This window comes from Monodon monoceros, unplaced genomic scaffold, assembly GCF_005190385.1.
Source record: "Monodon monoceros isolate NGI ecotype Baffin Bay Population unplaced genomic scaffold, NGI_Narwhal_1 Super_Scaffold_20, whole genome shotgun sequence".
In the NCBI taxonomy this organism is placed as follows: Eukaryota; Metazoa; Chordata; class Mammalia; order Artiodactyla; family Monodontidae; genus Monodon; species Monodon monoceros.
This window is the reverse complement of record NW_021703777.1, coordinates 29,753,276-29,774,185: the sequence shown is the minus strand read 5'-3', so window position 1 is coordinate 29,774,185 and position 20,910 is coordinate 29,753,276. Positions and strand designations below refer to the sequence as shown.

Below are 20,910 nucleotides of genomic sequence, written 5' to 3'. Positions count from 1 at the left end.
TCCATATTGACCAGTGTAGTTGGTCAGTTTTCTCAATTGTATGTATTCCATGGTATGACTTTATCTGCTTACCAGTTGATGAGCATTTTTGATGTGTTTTGTATATATTGGGAAGTTTCTCTCTCTATATGTTCCTAGAAGTAGAATTGATGATTTGTAGTGTGCAGATGTTAAACATTACAAGGTAATGCAATTCCTTTTCCAGAGTGGTATATCAGTTTACATTCTTGCCAGCAATGTATAAATCTCATGGCTTCATATCACCTTATCACTTGTTATGGCTAGAGTTTAAAAAATTTTGCAAATTTGATGAATTTTAAATGCTGTGTTTCCATAATACTAATTTTCATTTTTTTGTTGTTTTGTGGGAGTTCTTCATGTATTCTTGGTCTTAATCCTTTGCTACCTATATTGTTTATGAATGTCTTCTGTCAATTTGTTGCTTGTCTGTTTATGTTTGGAGTTTTATGTTTGTGTCTTCTGAGGAAATTTTACATTTCAAATAATTAATGTAGTAAAATTTATTAGTTTCTATTATGGTTTATGGTTTTTATATCTTGTTTAAGAACTCTTTCTATATATACACAGAAGGAATATAGTTAACAAATAAATATTAATTATAAATTGACTAGAAGGATAAAGAACAGAATTGATAAATTTGGTATATCTTTAAATGTTTTATTGACTATCATAGTTATTACTCTGGAATATTTTGCCATTCTATTGGAATATATTGTCATTTCCTAAATATATGTTTTTGGGTGTTTGAATAACTTTTAGCTATTTGTAAGTACTTAAGAGTTATTCATTCTTCTTCCTCCTTCTTCAGTGAGAGGAAGGTGTGTTATTATCATAAGGATTTACAAAGATATCTTAGATTGGAAGATATTACTCTACAGATTTATGTTTGAGAATAATCCAGTGCTAAATGAGGCAAAGATGTGATTTTATAAAATGGCTTTGTTTTAGTCACTACATTTTTAAGCTGACCAGTTTTAAGCTGACCCCCTAAGGCAGGGTTCAGCCAAGCATGGCCTGAGGGCCAAATCTGGCCTGGCCTGTTTCTGTAAATAAATTTTTATTGAAATACAGCCACCTGTATTTATTTATGTATTTTCTAAGACTGCTTTCATGTTAAAAGCATTGAGTATTTGTGACAGAGACTCTTTGGCTCCCAAGCCTAAAATATTTACTATTTGGCACTTCACAGAAATGTTTTGCCACCTCTTGTCTAACTTACTTTAGTTTGTGCTGATGCCCACCTATTCTGGTTTCGGTTGTAGTGGGCTACTGCAGTCTGGACTGATTTTCTGCTAGTATTATTTTTCCCTTTACAAGAGATAATGAGAAAAACGGTTGAGTTTTGGTTTCACGTAATTTGGATTGGACTTCAGGTATATCTGGGAGAATTCTCAGTTAGGGAAGTGCCCATATAAATTAGATTTTAAAAAATTTCTACATATTCTATGTTAATTCAGCACTTTTGTATACACTCCAGTTTGTCGTGTCCTTAGGAAGAATGGCTAAAGGAATGTAACCTTTAGAGCAGTAATTCTTGAAGTACAGCCTGAAGACCTTGGGAGCCCAGGAGACCATTTCAGGGAGTGGTGAGGTCCTCCTTTTCCAGCTACGTAACTAGTTAGAGGATGGATTTTTTTCATGTACTGCAACCAAAACAATGTAATACAACAGATTGAATACAAAAACATATATTAGAATGTAGCCATCTTCTATTAAACCAGAATTGAAAGAGATTTGCAAAAATATGAAATAATAGCGTTCTTCTCATTATTATTATTATTGTTTTGAAAAAATCATTTTTCAAAAAATATTTATATTAACATTTACTGGGTTTATTGCTTTTTTGAAATGAATTAATATTTGTAGAATTTCGTAGTTTTAATTTCTAATATGGTAGCTAGTAATAGACATACCCCATATAAGTAAAGATTTTTGGGAGGTACCAGTACTTTGGATCCTGAGACTAAAATGCTTGAGAACTGAAATGATAGGCTATTTAGGTCCAATAGCCTAGTCTCGTCCACAAAACAAAAGAGTCAGACTTGGAGAAATCTCAGGCACCTTTGAGCTATTGAGCATTTATGGCTAAATATTATATCCAGTCACCAGTCTATTTGTGTAAGTAATGAAGAGAACATGCGCTTTGGAGACAGGATAGTCCTGGGTTTGAATTCTGATTTATAGTAATTTTTAGTTGTGTAAACTCAGGGAAGTTTCTAAACTTTTCTTAACCATTGATGTCTAATCTAAAAATGGTAAATGTGGTAATATATGTGTATATCTGAAGTTAGGAGTTAATGAGTGAAATCACAGGAAATAGAATTAAACGACTATTTTCCTTTGTTATAGTTCTGTCATTCCTCCTGTTAATTCTTTTGTTCTCATTCTTACTGCCAGCATACTAGTTAAGGCCCTAGTCACTTCATGTTTGGTATAAATATAGCTTTTAAAATGAAGAATTAATTACGTCTAAAATAATTTGCATGGCATATATGCTATGAAGTGTTATAAAGGAAGCTGTGTTGACTACCCAACTTAAAAAAGGTTCTCCCTTTCTAATAACTACCCTCCTCAACCCAAATCTAATCACCATTTTGAATTAGTGTTTATTATTCCCTTCTTGAAAAAGTTAAAAAAATGTATTCCTAAATAATATAATCTCTCATTTTACCTGTTTCTGTATTTTATGAAAGGGACGTTGTACTGTGTGAGCTCTTTGTTACTTATTTTTTCTCATCAAACCTTTTGTCTCTAAGATTCTTTCTTATTGTTACATATAGCTTTGCTTCATTCATTTTCACTGCTATGAATAATTCAGGTGCTCAAAGGCAAAGGTTTTAATACCCCCCTTCTCTCTCCTCTCTCTCCTTCTCCCCTAACCTCTTTCCCCCCACTTCCTCACTCCCTCTCTTCCCCCTACTTTCTTCCTCTTCCCAATATCCAACGAATCACCACCCAGCTCCCTGCACTGGCATTGACTGTGGGTACCTGGTGCAGTCTGTGCTACCCTCTATCACTGCCTAGCTAGCTTGCTCCCTCTTTGCTTATTTCTCTGTTTCTTCTTTTAGCCACCATCTCCTTCTTTCCCATCCCTCTCCTTCTCTTTCTTTGTTTTTCCCTCCAGTGTTCCTCCACCCTTTCTGTACCCCCTATCTTCTCTCTCCCCACCCCTCCCCAACCTCTTCTTTTTCTCTGTTTATATTTGTTTTGTCTCTGCTCCCTTCCCCCCTCTCCCCTGTCTGTTGGTCAGACCCTCCATGGGCTCTCTTACTCATTTTCAGTCACTCTGTGTCTAGGTCTTACTCCAGTGGCCCACCTCTTTTCTTCCCCTTTCTACCTTTATGTTTCCTCTTTTTGTTCTTAACACTCCTCCCTTTTGTTTTTCCTGTCTTCTTCTAGTTGAGTACCTTCAGGTTTACTACGAAAGATAGAAAGATGAATCCGGAACAGATCTTATCCTGAAAGAAGTTACTTTCTAATATGGGAGATAATACATGTACTGAAAGACAGGGCAGGAAGCAATAAGTGTCCTAGAAGAGAGGTTCACAGTGAAAGGAGAGGGCCTTTGAGAGGTTTGTAGAATGGATGTCATTTGACTACAACCTTGAAGGGTTATAAATAAGATTTGGGTACGTAGAGACTGGGGTGATGAGAATCACTGGTGGAGGAATTGGCATAAGCAGAGGTGCATAGATGATTTCCCTGAGGGAAAAGCATGTGGAATTGTTTGGTTTGCTTGGGGGTGTGTAAAGTACATGAAGAAGAGCAGTAATGTGTCATATAGGAAATGTAGACTAGTATTTATTTAAGCAAGTATGATCCTGTAATAACTCTCATATTATATTCTTGGTCAAAAGTGGCTGTTAATTGTAAGCTCTCAGCAGGGATGAAGGGTTTTATACTTCGTCATATCTCCCGTAACTGTGCATAGTGCTGAGTGCTTGGCAGTTGCATGTTAAATATTTGTTTCAGGAAGGAGGAGGAAGAACTATGCCATCATTGTTTAGGGCTATTTGGTTCCACTGTCATGTGGCGCCATGCCACCCTGTGTGTGCCTTAGTGCCTCAGTCTTCTCTTATCCACGACCCAGGAAATAGCTGTAGCAGCTGTCTTTAAATTACTTATGTCAGAATCTATGTCTTTGTCTATCTGAGTCTATGTCAGAATCACACACAGTATGTTTTAGGGATTATCTCGTCAGAGGAACTTGGGATGTACATCTTCTAGTTTCTTGGACCCCACCTCAGAATCCTAATCTGAATCTCGTGGTATGTTCCTAGAAATCTGCATTTTAAAATAAGTCCTTCTTATGTACTCTAAATTTTGAGGGCCCCTCAGATTGTACAGGGAATTATTTTGAGTAACTTCTATAAAATTATCCCCTTCCCACTTTCACATTAAGATGCTAATAATAATAATATACTCTTTAGAAAGCATAATGAAGATAGAAGAAGTCTATGTAAATTAAATATGGACCCCAGTTATGACCCCTTAATATATTTTTTATCATAAAGGAAAATGTATTTTTTCTTTCTGGGAGCATATTTTAAGGCACAGAAAATGTTAAAGGAAGAAATATAAACTACTTTTCTTATGAAGTATCTGAAATCAGTATTTTTTAGACTCAAATTTATACACAAGAAACCCAAAACAGGCTTTAAGTTTCCTGTGTGAATTTATATATATATAAAATTAGTTCATATTTTTCTTTACTCCAGTGACTTAGGGCTTAAACAGATCTTAAAACCTTTGCAAGGAAAATAGTTACTTTATGGAGAGGCTTCTTTTGCCTACTTTGAGCCAAGAACCAGTCTTTGGCTCAAGTTTTAGGATTACAGTTATAAAATGGAGTAAACAGTGATTAAGTTCATGTAGAGTATTTTGTCTGAGTAAAACTACACCTGTCTCTTTTTGCTGTTAAAGTATACTTTAAAGAATAAGTGCTGAAGCTTTACTTTATGAGGGGGAAAAGAAAAACTTAAAGTTACAAGTTGCTTCTTGTGATTTTCACCTTTAATTTTAATGTTTCATAAATGTCTTTCAGTTTTATTTCTCTTTTATGAATTTTCTTCATTGATTAAAAAGCTTTTTTCTCTTTAATGAAGTTTATATAAAGTAATTAATTTGAATGTAACTATGTTAATTTTTTTGAATTTTAATATCTTGATATCTGTTTTTAAAGTAAAATGGAAAACTTATACTCTAAAGCTCTTCAAATCAATATTTAATAAAGTTTAGGATGGAGCTGAAGTGATTGAGTAAGTAGGTGAACAATTTGTAGCATGCTGATAAAAGTTCTGCTGAAATTATTGGAACCAAATTTTTTTCTCTGAAGATATTAATTCTAAAGGTTTACAAATATTTCAATGCATATAATACTGAAGTAATGTATATTTTTTCCTGTTTGCAGTCATTTAAAATCTTAGTATCACAGATTTATAACATGGTTCTTCATAAAGAACTGGTGTGTAAAAAACTAACATTGCAGAATTGGATAGCTTTTGCAGAGTTACATCAGGATACATGTAGCTGCTATAAAAAGCCAAAGAAACTCAATTGCAATTTTATTGTCCAGTTTGATAGATATCCTGCCACCTTTGTAGCAGGGAAGCTGTTTGTCACTGTATCCCTCTCCTCCAACAGCTGAACTAGGTTTTATAAGCAGTAATGGGCTCTTCTAGTGTAACTGTACTTTGTGTGTTTTCTAGGTTTTTATTATTCCTCTTTTTCTTTACCTTTTTTTAATGCTTCAAATTGAACATTATCTTGAGTAATTAAATAATACTGTTTTCACTTGGTACGCTAAAATGCTTCTAGTCTTTAATTGAAATTTAGATTAAAGCATTTAATATATTCTGAATTGTAAGAACTGTCCAAAAACATTTTTTTCTAAACAGATAAAACTAAAACTGTGTTTTGTCTAGGCGGCCTATATTGCCAAGGTAGAATCGATCTATGACTTAAAATAATCAAGAAGTAAAAGTTTTTTTCACTTGACTTAAAGATATAATATGACTTAGATTTTTTTCCCCAGATGATAAATTTGGGGTAAAGTATTTAGTTATCTTGGATTATTTAAATTATCTTTAGATTTATTTGCTGTTAACAGTCTGATGAAATGGCTTAAACATAAATGTCAGTCATTTTATATAAGAAGAAAGTACAGTTTAGATTGGGTAAAAAGCATGTGGAAATCAGTTTTGTTAGAATTCACTAAGTGGTTTCTTAAAAGTATTTTTAAAAATCACAAGGTATAAACTGGCAAATATAAACATGCATGTGTTTGTATGTGTGAGTTTATGGTGTCTATGTAATAAAATTAAAAGCTACGTATTCTTGTAAGAAATTTCAAGAGTTATAAAATTTTCATATTTCATGGATTGCCAGTATTTTATACTTAATTGCTAAAGTATTCGTTGGCTTCAAATTTTTTAAACAAATAGTATTTATTGTTTTTTTATTTGTACAATTATATGTGCTCATTGTAGGAAATGTGGAACCTACTGCAAATGTATACACACAAAATGCAGAAATCACCTCTTATCCAATCACCTGTGCATGACTTAATATTTTGGTGCAAGACTTTACAGTCTTCTGTATATAAATATACACATACATATAATTATTTTCTTATAAAACTATAATACTTATGTTATTTTACAGTACTCTTTCAATTAATGATACACTTCTTACATGAATTTAATGGCTGCATATTATTAGGTATATGTATATTGCATAATATTGTGGGAGAAGTAAAGTTAAGAACAAAAGCTGCAGCTTTGATGTAACGTCTGAATGCTATCAGACCACATGTAGTTCTAGGAAGGAATGATTGAATAAATGATTCAAGTTTACTTTTCATATTCTGGCATTCTCCAAAATTTTATTTGGAAAAATTGGTGGAGGTGATATTTTAAAAATATACTGAGGTATTATAGTGTATTGCATATGCACTATAGTTTAATTTTCCCTTGGTTTTGAGCAGTGATGAGCCTGCGCCTATATAACTGTCTCTTATTTTGTAGGATAAATTCCTAAGGTTCGATTAGGAGTCTGTACATGTTTTTAAAAGTTTTAGTAGGTATTGCTAAGTTGCTATCTAAAAACTTGGGTATGAATTTATATTCTAGCTTTGCACAAGAGTACCTGTCTGGATTGTTCTTAAGAAAATAAAATTGGTCAAGATTAATCTTTGTAAAAACGAAAAGATTAGTAAGTTAGTAGCTGTGTGATACTATTTTATGTCGTTGTGCTTCCTATCTTCATGCATATAAAATGAGGGTTATGCTACCTGTCTTTTTAGGGTTGCTCTGAAGATTGTCTCAATATATGCCAGATGCTTAAAATAGTATACACCAAGCATTCTGTGTATCTCAGCTGTTGTGCAAGTATTTAAAACATACCTGGTATTGCCCATTAAAATGAGCTTAACTTAGTATTTATTACATGTATATTTTTAGGCATGTTGTGGAATAGGGAACAATTATTGATTAGATGGAAGTTTTCATACTTTAAAGAAGTTGGAGGGAAGAATATTTCTTTAAGTAAATTTCTTTTAAATTAATTCTAGAATGTTTCCATGTGTTAGTATGATTTATAGAGATTAAGAGAATACTAAGTTGGTTGGAAGGCTTTCTTTAAATTGCATCCTCACTTGGTGTTAATAAGGAAGTGTCGTTCAAAAATCATTTTATGAAAGAGTAAAGTTTGTTTTTATATTCACTAGCATTGCTTACTGAAAGGGGTGAGCTTCAGACCAAAAGTTGCAACTTTGATGTAACATCTGAATATCAGACCACTTAAAATTCTAGGAAGAAATAATTGAGTGAATTAATTTGCTTTTCATATTCTGGATTTCTCTAAAACTCTGTTCAGAAAAATTAGTGGAGGTAATTTTTAAAAAATACATTGAAATTAATTTAAAATATAGTTGAAGAGAACCAGAGTCAGACAATAGTTAAAGCAGTAAAATTAGATTTTATTCAGGAACTCTTGTAATAGGGGAAAAAAAAACCTGAGTGTAGAGATTGGCTTAATTCTGAATACAGCAAGGAGAAATGGGGATTTTATAGCCACGGAACAAGGTAGGAATGGGGGGAAGGGCTTCAGTAGATGGAAATTTAATAAGAGGAAACATGTGGGGTGGGGGAGATTCTGGTTAACCGGACTTTAACAGGACTCTTGCTGAAGACAGGCCAGGCTGATTAGATATCACCTGGGAGATGGTGGGGAATGAGGAACTGATCAGAAGTCAGTGTGAACAGATATTGAGGATGGGGGATTGTCTCTAAACTGACCTAGGATTCTTGCTGAAACTCAGAGCTGTAGGTCTGACGAGGATTCAGAGCAACCTTACTAAAATTTGGTTCTGGAGAGAGTGTTTGTCAATGTAAACAAAAATACAATTGTATTACTTTTAAATTTGTTTTTTTCCCTTCCTTGGCAGTTTGTATATAGGTATTTCCCATTTTTTGTTTTTCATTATTTTTTTTTGTAGTGGGTTTATTTTAAGCTACATATAAGTGGAATAGTAGGATTTACAAGTCAAATTCATTAGAAAATAACTTTGTAATTTGTCTGTGTTAAATCAGAGTTGCCTTCTAAAAAGAATTTTTATTTATTTATTTATTTGGCTGCGTTGCCTTTTAAGCAGTGAATAAATAAAGCTTGCCCTTACCTGTATGATAAAATTTTGATTCCTTCTCATGGTTCCCAAAGCCTTTAGTAGTCTATTACCTCCTTGCCATTAACACTGCTTACACTATTTTTATTGCTCGTCACTCCTAGAAATGCTTTAATGTTACTGCTTTACCAAATAACTTCAGTGTCTTAAATGAACCATGTTCTTTCACCATCCATTCTTACACATACCTTCTTAAATTCCTTCTGCATGGCATCTCCCCTTGCTCTTAATCCTTTTGTTTTCTCCATATGAGTAATCATTAATGAAGACCAAACTTAAATGTCAGCATCTTCTCGGTACTTCCATTTATTTCTAGGTGCAATTAAGTAATTTCTGTATACTGCCAGTAGTATCTTGTATATATCTCTAAATTACACTTTGAATTACTTGAAAAGGTCTTTAAAACATTCCCAAAGGGCACACAAAAGGCATGAACAAATGGAAAAACATATTTCCTAGAATAGGAAGACTCAACATCATAAAGTTATAATAAATTAACATTTCTTTAGGTTATTTTATAAAGTTAATGAAATCCCAGGAAAATACTAATTAATCATTTTTTCTTTTGGTGGAGAAAAAACAGAGTAAGCTAATTATTAAGGAAATGTAAGACAAAATAAACAAGTAAAAATATCCAGGAAGACTCTGTAAAGAACAGTGAGGGGGACTAACTCTACTGAATAGTAAAATACGTTACCAAATGTCAATAATTTAAAAAATGTAGTATTGACACATGAAGAGATAGGCTGACCAGGGGAGTAGAAGAGAAAGTCCAGAAATATACAAAGTTCCATATAAGACTTTAGTATATTATAAAGGGAAAACTTGAAGTAGTCCATAAATATTGTTGGAATAATAGAGGATTCATCTAGGGAAAAAAAGTTGGAGTACGAAGAAATTTAACCTATGGATCAATTAAATGGGCTGTGATGGGGGTGGAGGGAGAAACAAAAGTACTTGAAGAAAACACAGATAATTCTTCTGTAACCTTGGAGTGTGTAAGAATTTTCCAAGTATAATTTAGAATCTAGAACCATTAAAGAGAAAAAAAGACTATTTTTTTTGCTACATTAAAACATATAAAATCCTTTGTGACCAAAAACCAAACAATACCATAAGCAAAAGTCAAAAGGCGAATGACAAATTTGGGAAAACTGTTTAGGACCAGAGCAAAGATAACATTCCTAATATATAAAGTGCTCCTAGAAATAGATGCGAAATGACAAACTAATAGAAAAATGAATGAAAACCATGATCAAACAACCCATAGAAAACTAAGTAAAAAGTACTTTAGATTTATGAAAAGACACTTCGTAAGGCACTGTAAATTAAAACTATCCTGAGATAGTTCACCAAGATATATTAAGTGACAAAAGAAACTGTGGAACAGTGTGTATAGTGGATATTAGTGAGTTAGACAAGTGGGAAAGTGAGAATTTGTATTTGTATGTATATGCACAAAAATACTCTGGAATGATACATAAGAAATTAATAACTGATTGTTGGGGAATTGTACAGGTGAGGACCAGTGGTGGGAGGGAGACTTTTACACTATATACTGTTTTATATATATATATATATATTTTTTTTTGTTTCCTAAATTTTATTTAAGAATTCATACAAAATACTCCAGATAACCGAGTTTCAATCCTCATCTTCCTCCTCTTCTTCATCTTGATTAATCTGGAAGTAACGTAATTCGTAACTTTCTTTGCTGTTAGCAACTACGCGTAACCAATCACGGAGATTATTCTTCTTCAAATATTTTTTGGTGAGATATTTCAAATACCTTTTGGAAAAAGGCACCTCGGAAGTTACAGTGATCTTGCTTTTGCTTCTTTCGATTGTTACAACACCTCCTCCGAGATTCCCAGCTTTTCCATTCACTTTGATTCTTTCCTGAAGAAACTGCTCAAAATTGGCCGCATCCATGATTCCATCTTCTACAGGATGGGTACAGTCAAGAGTAAACTTCAGGACCTGCTTCTTTTTTTTGCCCCCCTTCACCACAAGCTTTTTCACTGGCGCCATCGCCGCAGCGGAGGCAGAAAAGGCTACTGTTTTATATTTAAATCATGTGAATTGTAGGACTTTCCTGGTGGCGCAGTGGTTAAGAATCCACCTGCCAATGCAGGAGACACGGGTTCGAGCCCTGGTCTGGGAAGATCCCACCTGTCGCGGAGCAACTAAGCTCGTGCGCCACAACTACTGAGCCTGCAGCTCTAGAGCCTGCGAGCCACAACTACTGAGCCTGTGTGCCACAACTAGTGGGCCTGTGTGTCTAGAGCCTGTGCTCTGCAGCAGGAGAAGCCACCACAAGGAGAAGTCAGCACACTGCGTTGACGAAGAGTAGTCCCCGCTCACTGCAACTAGAGAAAGCCCACACACAGCAACGAAGACCCAACGCAGCCAAAAATAAATAAATAAATAAATGAAAAAAAATCATGTGAATTGTAGAGTAGAAAAACTTTTCCTTGACTGTCTTAAGGTCCCTGGCAGGACACGAAAATTAAACTAACAAAGAGATTATTAGGAGAAAAGCATGTGCATTTATTTAATATGTTTTACATGAAATGGGAGTCTTCATAAGGAAGTGAAGACCCAAAGAAACGATTAAGCCTGAGCGTTCTTATACTAGGTTTGATGAAGGGTGGAAAGCCGTGGAAAAGCGTGGAAGGACAAAGGGTATGAACTAAGAGTAGTAAACTGGGGGAAAATCATCAAGGCCTGTTTATTCCGATTCCTCTCGGCGTACTTCTGTCTTTGAGATAAGGGTGCTCTTTTCCTCTGGGCTATAGGCACCTCTCACATAAGCTTCAGGGAGAAGGGGGAGATGAGAGAGTCCTTCTAGAACCTGGTGTTTCTATGATTTGCTTCGGGGAGGATGAAAAGGTCAGAGTCTTTTCTATACCTACTGTTTCTCAAATTCCTTCATCTTAAAATAGTGTGCCAATGTGCCATATTTTGGGGTAGTGTGTTCTGAATGCAAAGTATACTACCTATATCAAAAAATGTTTTTGAGCTTATTACATGATGAGTGTATAGCGCTTATTACATATGTGACTTGTTTTCCTCATGGGATTGTTTCTCTTTCCTTTGTTATCGAATGTATAATGTTGTTTTCATAACTAATTATTTTAGGCAGTTTTCTTAGGATAACCTAGGCTATATGCTTGATATCCCTTCAGTCAGGTTGTATTAGGGTAGCATTTAAGTGCTTAGGTTTGACCAGAACATTTAGATTTGTAACCAGGGTACTTTGCATAAAATAGATCAGTAAATATGTGTAAGCTTATAAATATTTATAATTTGATTTTAACTGTTATATCTTTTATACCATTATTGTTGTAAGCTGTTGCAACAAAGTCTCTGTAAAAGATCTGTTGTGTGGTGGTGATCATTTTGAGCTATGCTTATTGATATTCCATATGGGAAGATTCAGCAAGTTTTATTTTTATTATTTTTTTAATATTTATTTATTTGGTTGCACCAGCTCTTAGTTGTGGCAGGTGGGCTCCTTAGTTGTGGCATGTGAACTCTTAGTTGCAGCATGCATGTGGGATCTAGTTCTCTGACCAGGGATTGAACCTGGGCCCCCTGCATTGGGAGCGTGGAGTCCCATCCACTTGCACCACCAGGAAAGTCCCTCAGCTATTTTCAAAGAAAAATATATCTTATTTATCAACTGTGGAAAACTTGGTAACCTAAGAATTAGAAGTTAGCATATCATATACAGCTGGTATTTCCAAAGGAAAATAACATACAATGAAAGAGATATATTTGCTTCCAAAAAGAAAGCCAGTTCCTAAACATTGCTAACATTTAAAAGTCTAAATTTTACAGGTTAAATTTTTTAATACATGGATTAATAATGTTAATCTCTTGATATATTGCATTCATCTTTTATGTCCTAATCAGTAAATTTGAATGTCAATTAAATTGAAAGTAATGGCTGAAGAAATGTTATAGTTATTAGCTTATGAGTATCTTTAGTAGTTTATAGAAGTACTTTCCAAACATTACAAACAGCTATAGATTAGCTATCTAATGATTGTAAACATTAATAACTAGTCTTTTAGCTGAATAATTTAGAACAGTATCTGGTAATTAATTAGGAATTATCAGTCACAAATACCTTTAGGAGAACGGTATCAAAAACATAACAACAGTGATAATTACTCAGTTGCCATTTAGCTTTTTGACTATTGGAATAAATTAAAAGGAGATTTAAAAATCAACTTCAAAAATGTGAAAGCATTTCTAATATTCATATTTACAAAGGAAAGAGTTGGTTTGCTTAGGAAAGACAAAGCACTATTTTGGTACAGATTTGACTGCAAATCTGTTTATCAAAAAAGAAATATATTCCTTGTGGCACATTAAGAATGTACTTTATGAAACTGTACATTGCTTTGAATTGAAATATGTATTATAGAAACCATCTTCTTGTGCTTGAAAAATTAATGTTAAATACTACCTTTTAACCTATCTTTTCCAATGGACAGTTGAAAGTTTGTCTGCTGGTTATGAATGTAGTTAGAATTGAGAAAGAAATATATTACACAGACCTATATTTCACCTTTAGAATGAATGGTCTCTTATCAAATGGTTGAAAGACTAACTATGATGACAGTCATGGAAATTGTAACTTAAGTGAATACTAGTAAGAGCATCATGGAAACAAATCTTTAAGAGAGAGTTTGTGATAGCAAAAATATGTATCTTCTGTTGGCCCTGAAGGGGACATGAAAATCCAAGAGGAGTTCCTCAGATTGTTTATAAACCACAGGAAAGATCAGTTCTATATAATTGACTATATGCTATTGCTACAGTAAGGTGTTATAAAGCTTTTGTTTCTATGATACCACTACGTTAGTAACCTTAATAAAAGCATTAACATAAAAGTGTGAATGAATTTTTTTAGGACTCTTACCATTTTACACATTTTTTTCTGTTAAGTTTGTATCCTATTACCTAATAAGAAAAATAATATATATATATATATAGTAGTATTTAGACGTAAGCTTTGGAAATGTCCATTAAATCCCTGTTGTACACCATTTTAGGATGATGATTGACACTCATCATAAAAATACATTGGTCAGGTATAGTCATAGGATTTTGAAATTTTACTGTACTGTTTTAACATCCTGGATGCGTTTTATAGTGGCAGTAATGTAGGTTCTAACCCTTCAGTTTCAAGTCTGTTTTATTCATTCTTCAAAACAGTGCTCTTTAGTATAGGAGCATACTTGGTTTTGAAATGGATTGCAGTGTTTTTGCTGATAACTTTCTTTTGTGATAGTTATATTAGTTGAACTAGGGAGGTGGCAGTCCCCCCTCACATTAGGAGTATCACTTGGTCTTGTCATAGGATGAAAACTTATCCTTACTCTACTAATTATCTAGTGTCTCAGTTTATTTGGATTTATTTTTAATTTCAATCACTAAAAGTTGTAATTTTTTATTTGCATTCTGCTGCTTCAAAACTTTGTTGATTTTTACTTATGTGTTTTTCCAGACATTTGCAGTGGTTCTGTTTCTATCACTTGGTACTTTGTGATGTTGGCTCAGAATACACTTACATTGTTAAAACATTTGTGATTCTTTTCACTTAATGCCCCGTTTCATCTTTCATTATTATTATTATTTATAAATTTACTTATTTATTTTATTTTTGGCTGCGTTGGGTCTTCGTTGCTGCGCACGGGCTTTCTCTAGTTGCAGCGAGCCGGGGCTACTCTTTGTTGTGCTGCTTGGGCTTCTCATTGTGGTGGCTTCTCTTGTTGTGGAGCCCAGGCTCTAGGGCGTGTGGGCCTCAATAGCTGTGGCACGTGGGCTCAGTAGTTGTGGCGCACGGACTTAGTTGCTCTGCGGCATGTGGGATCTACCCGGACCAGGGCTCGAACCCATGTCCCCTGCATTGGCAGGCAGATTCTTAACCACTGCGCCACCAGGGAAGTCCTCATCTTTCATTATTTAAATGTAATTGATTCAGTCTTATTTCCACATGTCTGTGATCATCCAGAATTATTCTGAGTAGTTTTTCGGATGTTCAGAGGTTACATCTTGTAGCCAAGCACATAAGCTGAAACTCTCACTGAGACAGGAGACAGGGCACCATCATTCTTGATGTTCATGTTTGAAAGAAATGTCTCCAGTGCCCCCAGGAAAGATATCCTAGGGATGCTAAACTAGAAAGAGGTTTATTATCTTTTAAAAAGATTTACATACATCTCCAGTTACCAGAGAAAGTATTTGCAACTTCAGGTTTTCTAAAGGAAATGCTAAAGAGGAGAGAGGGAGTATTCTTTCCCTTTTTGCACCAGGGAAAATTTAAAATATGAAATCTTCTAGGTCTGTATTTACCCTTGTACTACCCATTTTAGAGAGGAAAAATATGAGCAGCAGAGAAGTCAAGTGACTAGTATAGAATCACATAAGAGAAATGAAAAACGTGTTTAAGAGTTAGATGAGGAGCTCTCCCAGGTAGTAGAACCAAAAGACAAAGGGATGAAAAATAGAGAAATGGTAAGAAAATTAGAGGACCAATCAGTGCAATCTCAAAAAATAGAAATCTCGGAAAGGGAGAACAGGGGTAAAAGCGGGGAAGAAGGTATAAAGTATTCAAGAAAATTTCCCGGAACCAATGGATATTTGTTACTAGACTGGAAGGGCCCAGTGGGTATATTTAGCACAGTGGATCAGAATAGACCGGTGGCAAGAATCATTGTGGAATTTCAAAGCACTAGGAACAAGAGAGGACTTCATAAAATTTCACGAAAAAGAACAAAATAAGTCGTATGAAGGATCAGGAATCAGAAAGATCTCAGACTTCCCAACAGGAAGCACAGAAATAAGAAGGCAGTGAAGAAATACCTTTCATATTCTGAAGGTAAATGTTTTCCAACCTACAATTTTATCTGACTTTTAAGTTTGAAGGTAGAATAAATTTACTTTTATAGGTCTCAAAAATTTCAAGCAGACACTGGAGGATATACTGCACCAAAAGGAGAGAATAAAACAAAGAGGAAGATATGGGTTATAGGAAACAGGAGAAAGATGAAGGGAATCTCCAACACTGTAGTGAAGGGAGGTCCCAGAATGGCAGCTGTGTAGCAGACATATGACCGTCCATCTAAACTGGAATAGTTTGACTTAAGATACAGATATAGGGGGAGCTATTATTATTGAAATGCCAGATGCCTTTGTAACATCTTTTTAAAGCCTGAGGACAAATTACCCACATGAGATGGGCTCATGTTCTCATGACTACTTGTCTTCACCATGTGGTGATTAGTTCCTGTTCTCTCTAGTCCTGCTGCCTGGATCACCTGAAGATTCTCACTTCACCCCTCAAAAATGTGGTCTGCTTTGTCCTGCTTCTGAGAGTAGAATAGTGAGCTTAGAATTGGACAATACAATATAAAATAGTTTTATTCTTGGACCTTACTTATGCCAAATACCCACTACCTGGCCCCCACTAGCCCTCATAGATTCTCTTATCCTGTATATTTCCCAGTGTTTCCTAATGACCTTGCCTATAGACTTCCCAGAAATAGCCTTATATATCCTCTTAGAGAAGCTGGAGCTGGCTCCAATACACAGATTCTGTGTAGCTTGTCTTCTCCTTGGAGCCTTTCTTTGTTGTGGCAATATTGGCCTTTCTTTTACAAAACTTGCTAGGTTTATGGTATACTTAGTTTCTTAGTTTTTAGGCAGTAAAGCTATTAAAAAACAAGTAGGAAACAGTTAATAGAAATGCCAGGATACTGATTTCCTCTTGATAGGGGTGGGGAGATTGGGAGCACAGTTGGGGATGGGCACATAGGGGAATTGTGAGGTAGTAATAGTGTTCTGTTTCTTGATGTGGGTATAGGTACATGAGATTAAAAAATTACTCTTTAACCTGTACCTATAGATTGTATATATTCATGTTTATTAATACATTTTATAATAAAAATTTTAAAAATCCTTAATTTGAATAAAATCAAACCCAATGATTATTCAAAACTAAACTCATTCTATAAGACTGTTGTATTATACATTACACGTGTATCAGAATAAAATTCAGCCTTTAACATAGTCTGTACTGCTCTCTAATCATGATCTAGCCAATGGCTGCATCTTTGACTTTATCACCTACAGTTCTCTGTGTGCTGGGTTCTTATTGTTTCTCAAACGTACGGAGCTTATTTTGGCTCCAGGGCCTTTGCATTTGTTCTTCCTTCGGCCCGAAAGTCTTTTCGTTACATGATATTCATGTAACTTGCTCTCTCACTTTATTCTTGTCTCTGTTGAAACATAACATCTCCAGAGACCTTTCCCAGTTACCCTAGTAAAACATACCCTCCCATCTAGATTGTCATCTTCAGTTATTCTCTATCTCCTTTTTTTCTTCAAATCTCTTACTATTACTTGACATTATCTTATATATTTACATGTTTATTTTCCATCTACTCCATTAGAATATAAGCACCACGAAGGTAGGAACATTTTGTTTTTCATCACACAGTGTCTGGCATACTGTAGATGTTCAGTAAAGTTTTCTTGAATGAATAAATGAAGAATTGGTCAATTAAAATAAAGAACATCGTTCAAAGAAGATATCAGCCTTCTGGGTGTAAAAGAAATTGATATTTTGTTAATGTCATTGTGCCATTTTACTCTTTAGTGTTGAATACGTGCATTTCATTTTGAAATATTCAAAAAAGTTCCCCACATATTTAAAATTAGGAAAATGTTTATTTCCTAAACATTTTTATTTTTAGCTATACCACATTATGGCAAGAATGTACTGTATATGTAATGAGCAAAGGCTAGTTAATAGCTATGGAAGGAACTGTGTACATCGTGCATTATTTATAATTTTGTTTGCCTTGTATCCACGTGGATACACATCTGTGATTCAAAAAGGCCTGTGAATCTTTGGGCATGAAAAATCATCTTTTTTTGTTATCATCTACTACCATCCTCCTATACTAGGGCTCAATAAAGGTTTGTTGACTAAAAGGTTCAATTTACTATATATGTTATAATAATATAGGTTACATAAACAAACAATTCCAGCATTGATAAACTATAATTATGCTTATACCTTCTGTATGTATTATACTTTTATTTTTTTGAGAGGTGTTCCCATTGAAATTCACTAGCAGCAGTCACATAATGGTGGCTATAATATAATAATGCTTGATGAGATAAGAAATTCATAAACCTTTTGACATTGAAAATCACAGCACTGTCTTTTATACTTTAACCGTAAAAGTTTTCCATTTATTTGGATAAAAGTCTAATAAGCATGATATGAGGATGTTCACAGTGCTGAATACATGGTAATCTCTTACATACAGCATACAAGTGGAATGAATGGTTGTGTAGATGGATGAACTGGAACTTTCAGACCATTTGTGATCAGTTCAACTTTGAAAATTATGGTTGACCTTAGGGAAAGGGTTGGATCTTTTCATTTCATTGCTAAAAGAATTTATATTCTTTAGCTTAGTAAGAGAAAGTTTTAGTAGCTTAATAAATATATAAAGAGCTGCTATAATATATATAATATCTAAGTGTGTGATTTGCATCATATATGAAGTGAACATAATTGGTATTTTTTATCTCTGCTGAGAATAAATCATGGGGAAATGGGTTTTCATTGCATTTGAAACAATATATTACGTAGTGCACAAAGCACTTCCCAATGGTAAATACTTAGATCCTGGTACAAGTTATAGAAGTCAGTAGAATATAATGTACTCTTTTCCTACATTATATGTCTTTAAGAATAGGCTAAATAACTATATTCTTGTTATTGTTTGATGCCATGCTACCTGTTAGCATTAAGATTAGCTATAAGTTTTTGACTGTTTAGATTTTTGTGATTGACTTACCTTTTGTTTATCATTCTATAAATAAAGATATTATAGGAGAACTGTCTTACTGCATTATATAAACCATATATTTGAAAAATTAAATATTTTTATGTTCTGTATGCTCTGTTCTTTCTTTCTTTTTTTTGCATGTTTTGACTGCTTGTATGTTTTTCATGTAGGTCACTTTTGAAATACATAAAGAAAACCTTGCGAATATATTTAGGGAACACCAGGGAAAAGTTGATGAAGAAATAGGGCAGTGTTCTTCAAGTCCAGTTCAAGCAGTCTCTGGCATTAGCAGGGATGTTAATGTTTCAGTAGGACCCCAGCAATCGGATACAAAGGATTCTCCTCCTTCTTCTCATATCACCAGAACTAGTGATGAAAAGTCAAGCATTGGGAAGACAAGTTCAGTAGAATCTGCATCCATTGTTGAACTGCAAACTCACAATACATCTAATGAAGAAAGGACAACTGTGCAAGAAAATCAGGAGTTACTGGATGAAGTCCCTTTAGAAGAAACACTGAAAAATGAAACGACTAATGCAGAGAGTTTAGAAGGATCTTCTGACATAATAGAAGCTGTGACTGTTTCCTCTGATTCTTTTAAAACAACTGGCAAAGATATAATGACTGTCAATGAAGTAACTGCTTCCATAAGTTCTCCTTCAGAAGAGGATGCTTCAGAGGTGCCAGAATTATTGGATAAGTCTGTAGTAGAGGAAGAAGAAGATGATGATTATGTAGAACTGAAGGTAGAAAGTATTCCTACTGAGGAAGCCAGTCTACCTACAGAGCTCCAAGATAACAGTTTGTCTCCAGCTGCTTCTGAAGCCAGTGAAAGAATGGACATGTTTAGTAATGACCACAAGTTAATATTTCAAGAGGATCAACCTGTAAGTAAGAAACAAACTGACACTGAAACTCGAGATCCTAAAGATTCTGCAGTTTTGACTATGACAGCATCAGGGTCTTCAGCTACCTCACCAGGAACTACTGCTTCCCAAGCAACTGTTCAATCAGATGTTGGTCAGATGCTGGAGGTAGGGGAGAAGACTAACCTCGCCGGAGAAACCAAACTACATAGTGATTCTAATAGTAGTACCTTCGAGTCTCCTACTACTTCTGAGCAGAGGATTGCTAAGTTGGATGCTTCCAGTGTTGCTACAGATACTGAGAGATTGGAATTGAAGGCCACTACAAACATGGAAGCATCTCAGCGTCATCAGCCTGTGCTTGAGGTGATTATATTTATTATCTTCTTGAAGTGTATTTGCATTGAGTTGAAGAAGAACAAGTGTATAGACTTAGATTTTATTTTATTTTATTTTGGAATTGGTTCATAACCTATTTGCAATTACATAAATGCAGTGAATGTGAAGATTATTATCTTTAGCACAGGGTTTGGCTTTCAGTATGAGTTTGTTAAATGGCAGCTTTTATTATTATTTTCACCACAGTATCATCAAAAGTTACTACTTTCAAGTTTCAGTGTTAGTGTATTTTTAGCTTATAAAGCAAACATTGGAAATACTTTTACCCTTTATTTGATGACCCAGTCACAGTTAGGACATTAGTTTTTAAGCAGAATCTAGGACTACCTTCCTGCAAAACCACCTGCCAGTGTGTAATTTTAGGTACAAAGTATGTGGTTTAAAATTGTTCCATGAGGTCTGTTTACTTTTTTAAGAGACAGGAGCCTTTGTGCGATCCAGAGACACAGCTTTCTTCCTTACCAGTGTCTCAGAGAGATTCATGACACCACTGTGGGTGCATGTTGTCATTTCCCACTTTAATCAACTCTTACTGCTCCTCCTCCAACTCTGTTTTTGTTTTTTTTTTTTTTTTTTTTGCGGTACGCGGGCCTTTTACTGCTGTGGCCTCTCCCGTTGCGGAGCACAGGTTCTGGATGCGCAGGCTCAGCGGCCATGGCTCACGGGCCCAGCCGCTCTGCGGCATGTAGGATCCTCCCAGACTGGGGCACGAACCCGTGTCCCCTGCATCGGCAGGCGGACTCTCAACCACTGCGCCACCAGGGAAGCCCTCCTCTTCCTTTTTTTGGTGGCTTGGTCTTCATTCTGTTGTCTTTATTTTTGTTTTTTCTTAATTCTAGCCAATTTATAATCCAGCTATGGCTTTTCTTTTATGTCAGTGTTCAAAACCAAAAGCTTCCTGATTCCTTTATAAAATGTTGCATTAGCTGGTGATAATACTAACGTGGTTCCTGGCCAGTTACTGCTGCATTGTGCTGATTTTGCATTTTTTATATCTTTGCTTTAAATGTATTAATGTTATTACTCATTGATAATTTTTCTCTGATTTAGTCCCTTAGTA

General features: G+C 34.7%; 2 protein-coding genes across 7 annotated transcripts in view; one reads left to right on the top strand and one right to left on the bottom strand.

Annotated features, from left to right (window-relative positions):
* The window catches only part of LRBA (LPS responsive beige-like anchor protein), a 747,970-nt gene that overhangs the window by 153,170 nt on the left and 573,890 nt on the right, over positions 1-20,910 (top strand). For all 6 annotated transcript variants that reach the window (XM_029235039.1, XM_029235041.1, XM_029235037.1 and 3 more), the window contains one exon: positions 18,756-19,817. In XM_029235039.1, coding sequence (XP_029090872.1) covers positions 18,756-19,817 — 1,062 coding nt within the window. The remainder of the gene's footprint in view (positions 1-18,755; positions 19,818-20,910) is intronic.
* Positions 10,287-10,754, bottom strand: LOC114902635 (60S ribosomal protein L22). Its single transcript, XM_029235044.1, has one exon. It carries the CDS (start codon positions 10,733-10,735, stop codon positions 10,349-10,351), a length of 387 nt encoding a protein of 128 aa, XP_029090877.1. The 5' UTR covers positions 10,736-10,754; the 3' UTR covers positions 10,287-10,348.

What these genes read in the sequence shown, in the direction of transcription:
- LOC114902635 (XM_029235044.1), bottom strand. Translation starts at nt 10,735, where the DNA reads ATGGCGCCAGTGAAAAAGCTTGTGGTGAAGGGGGGCAAAAAAAAGAAG.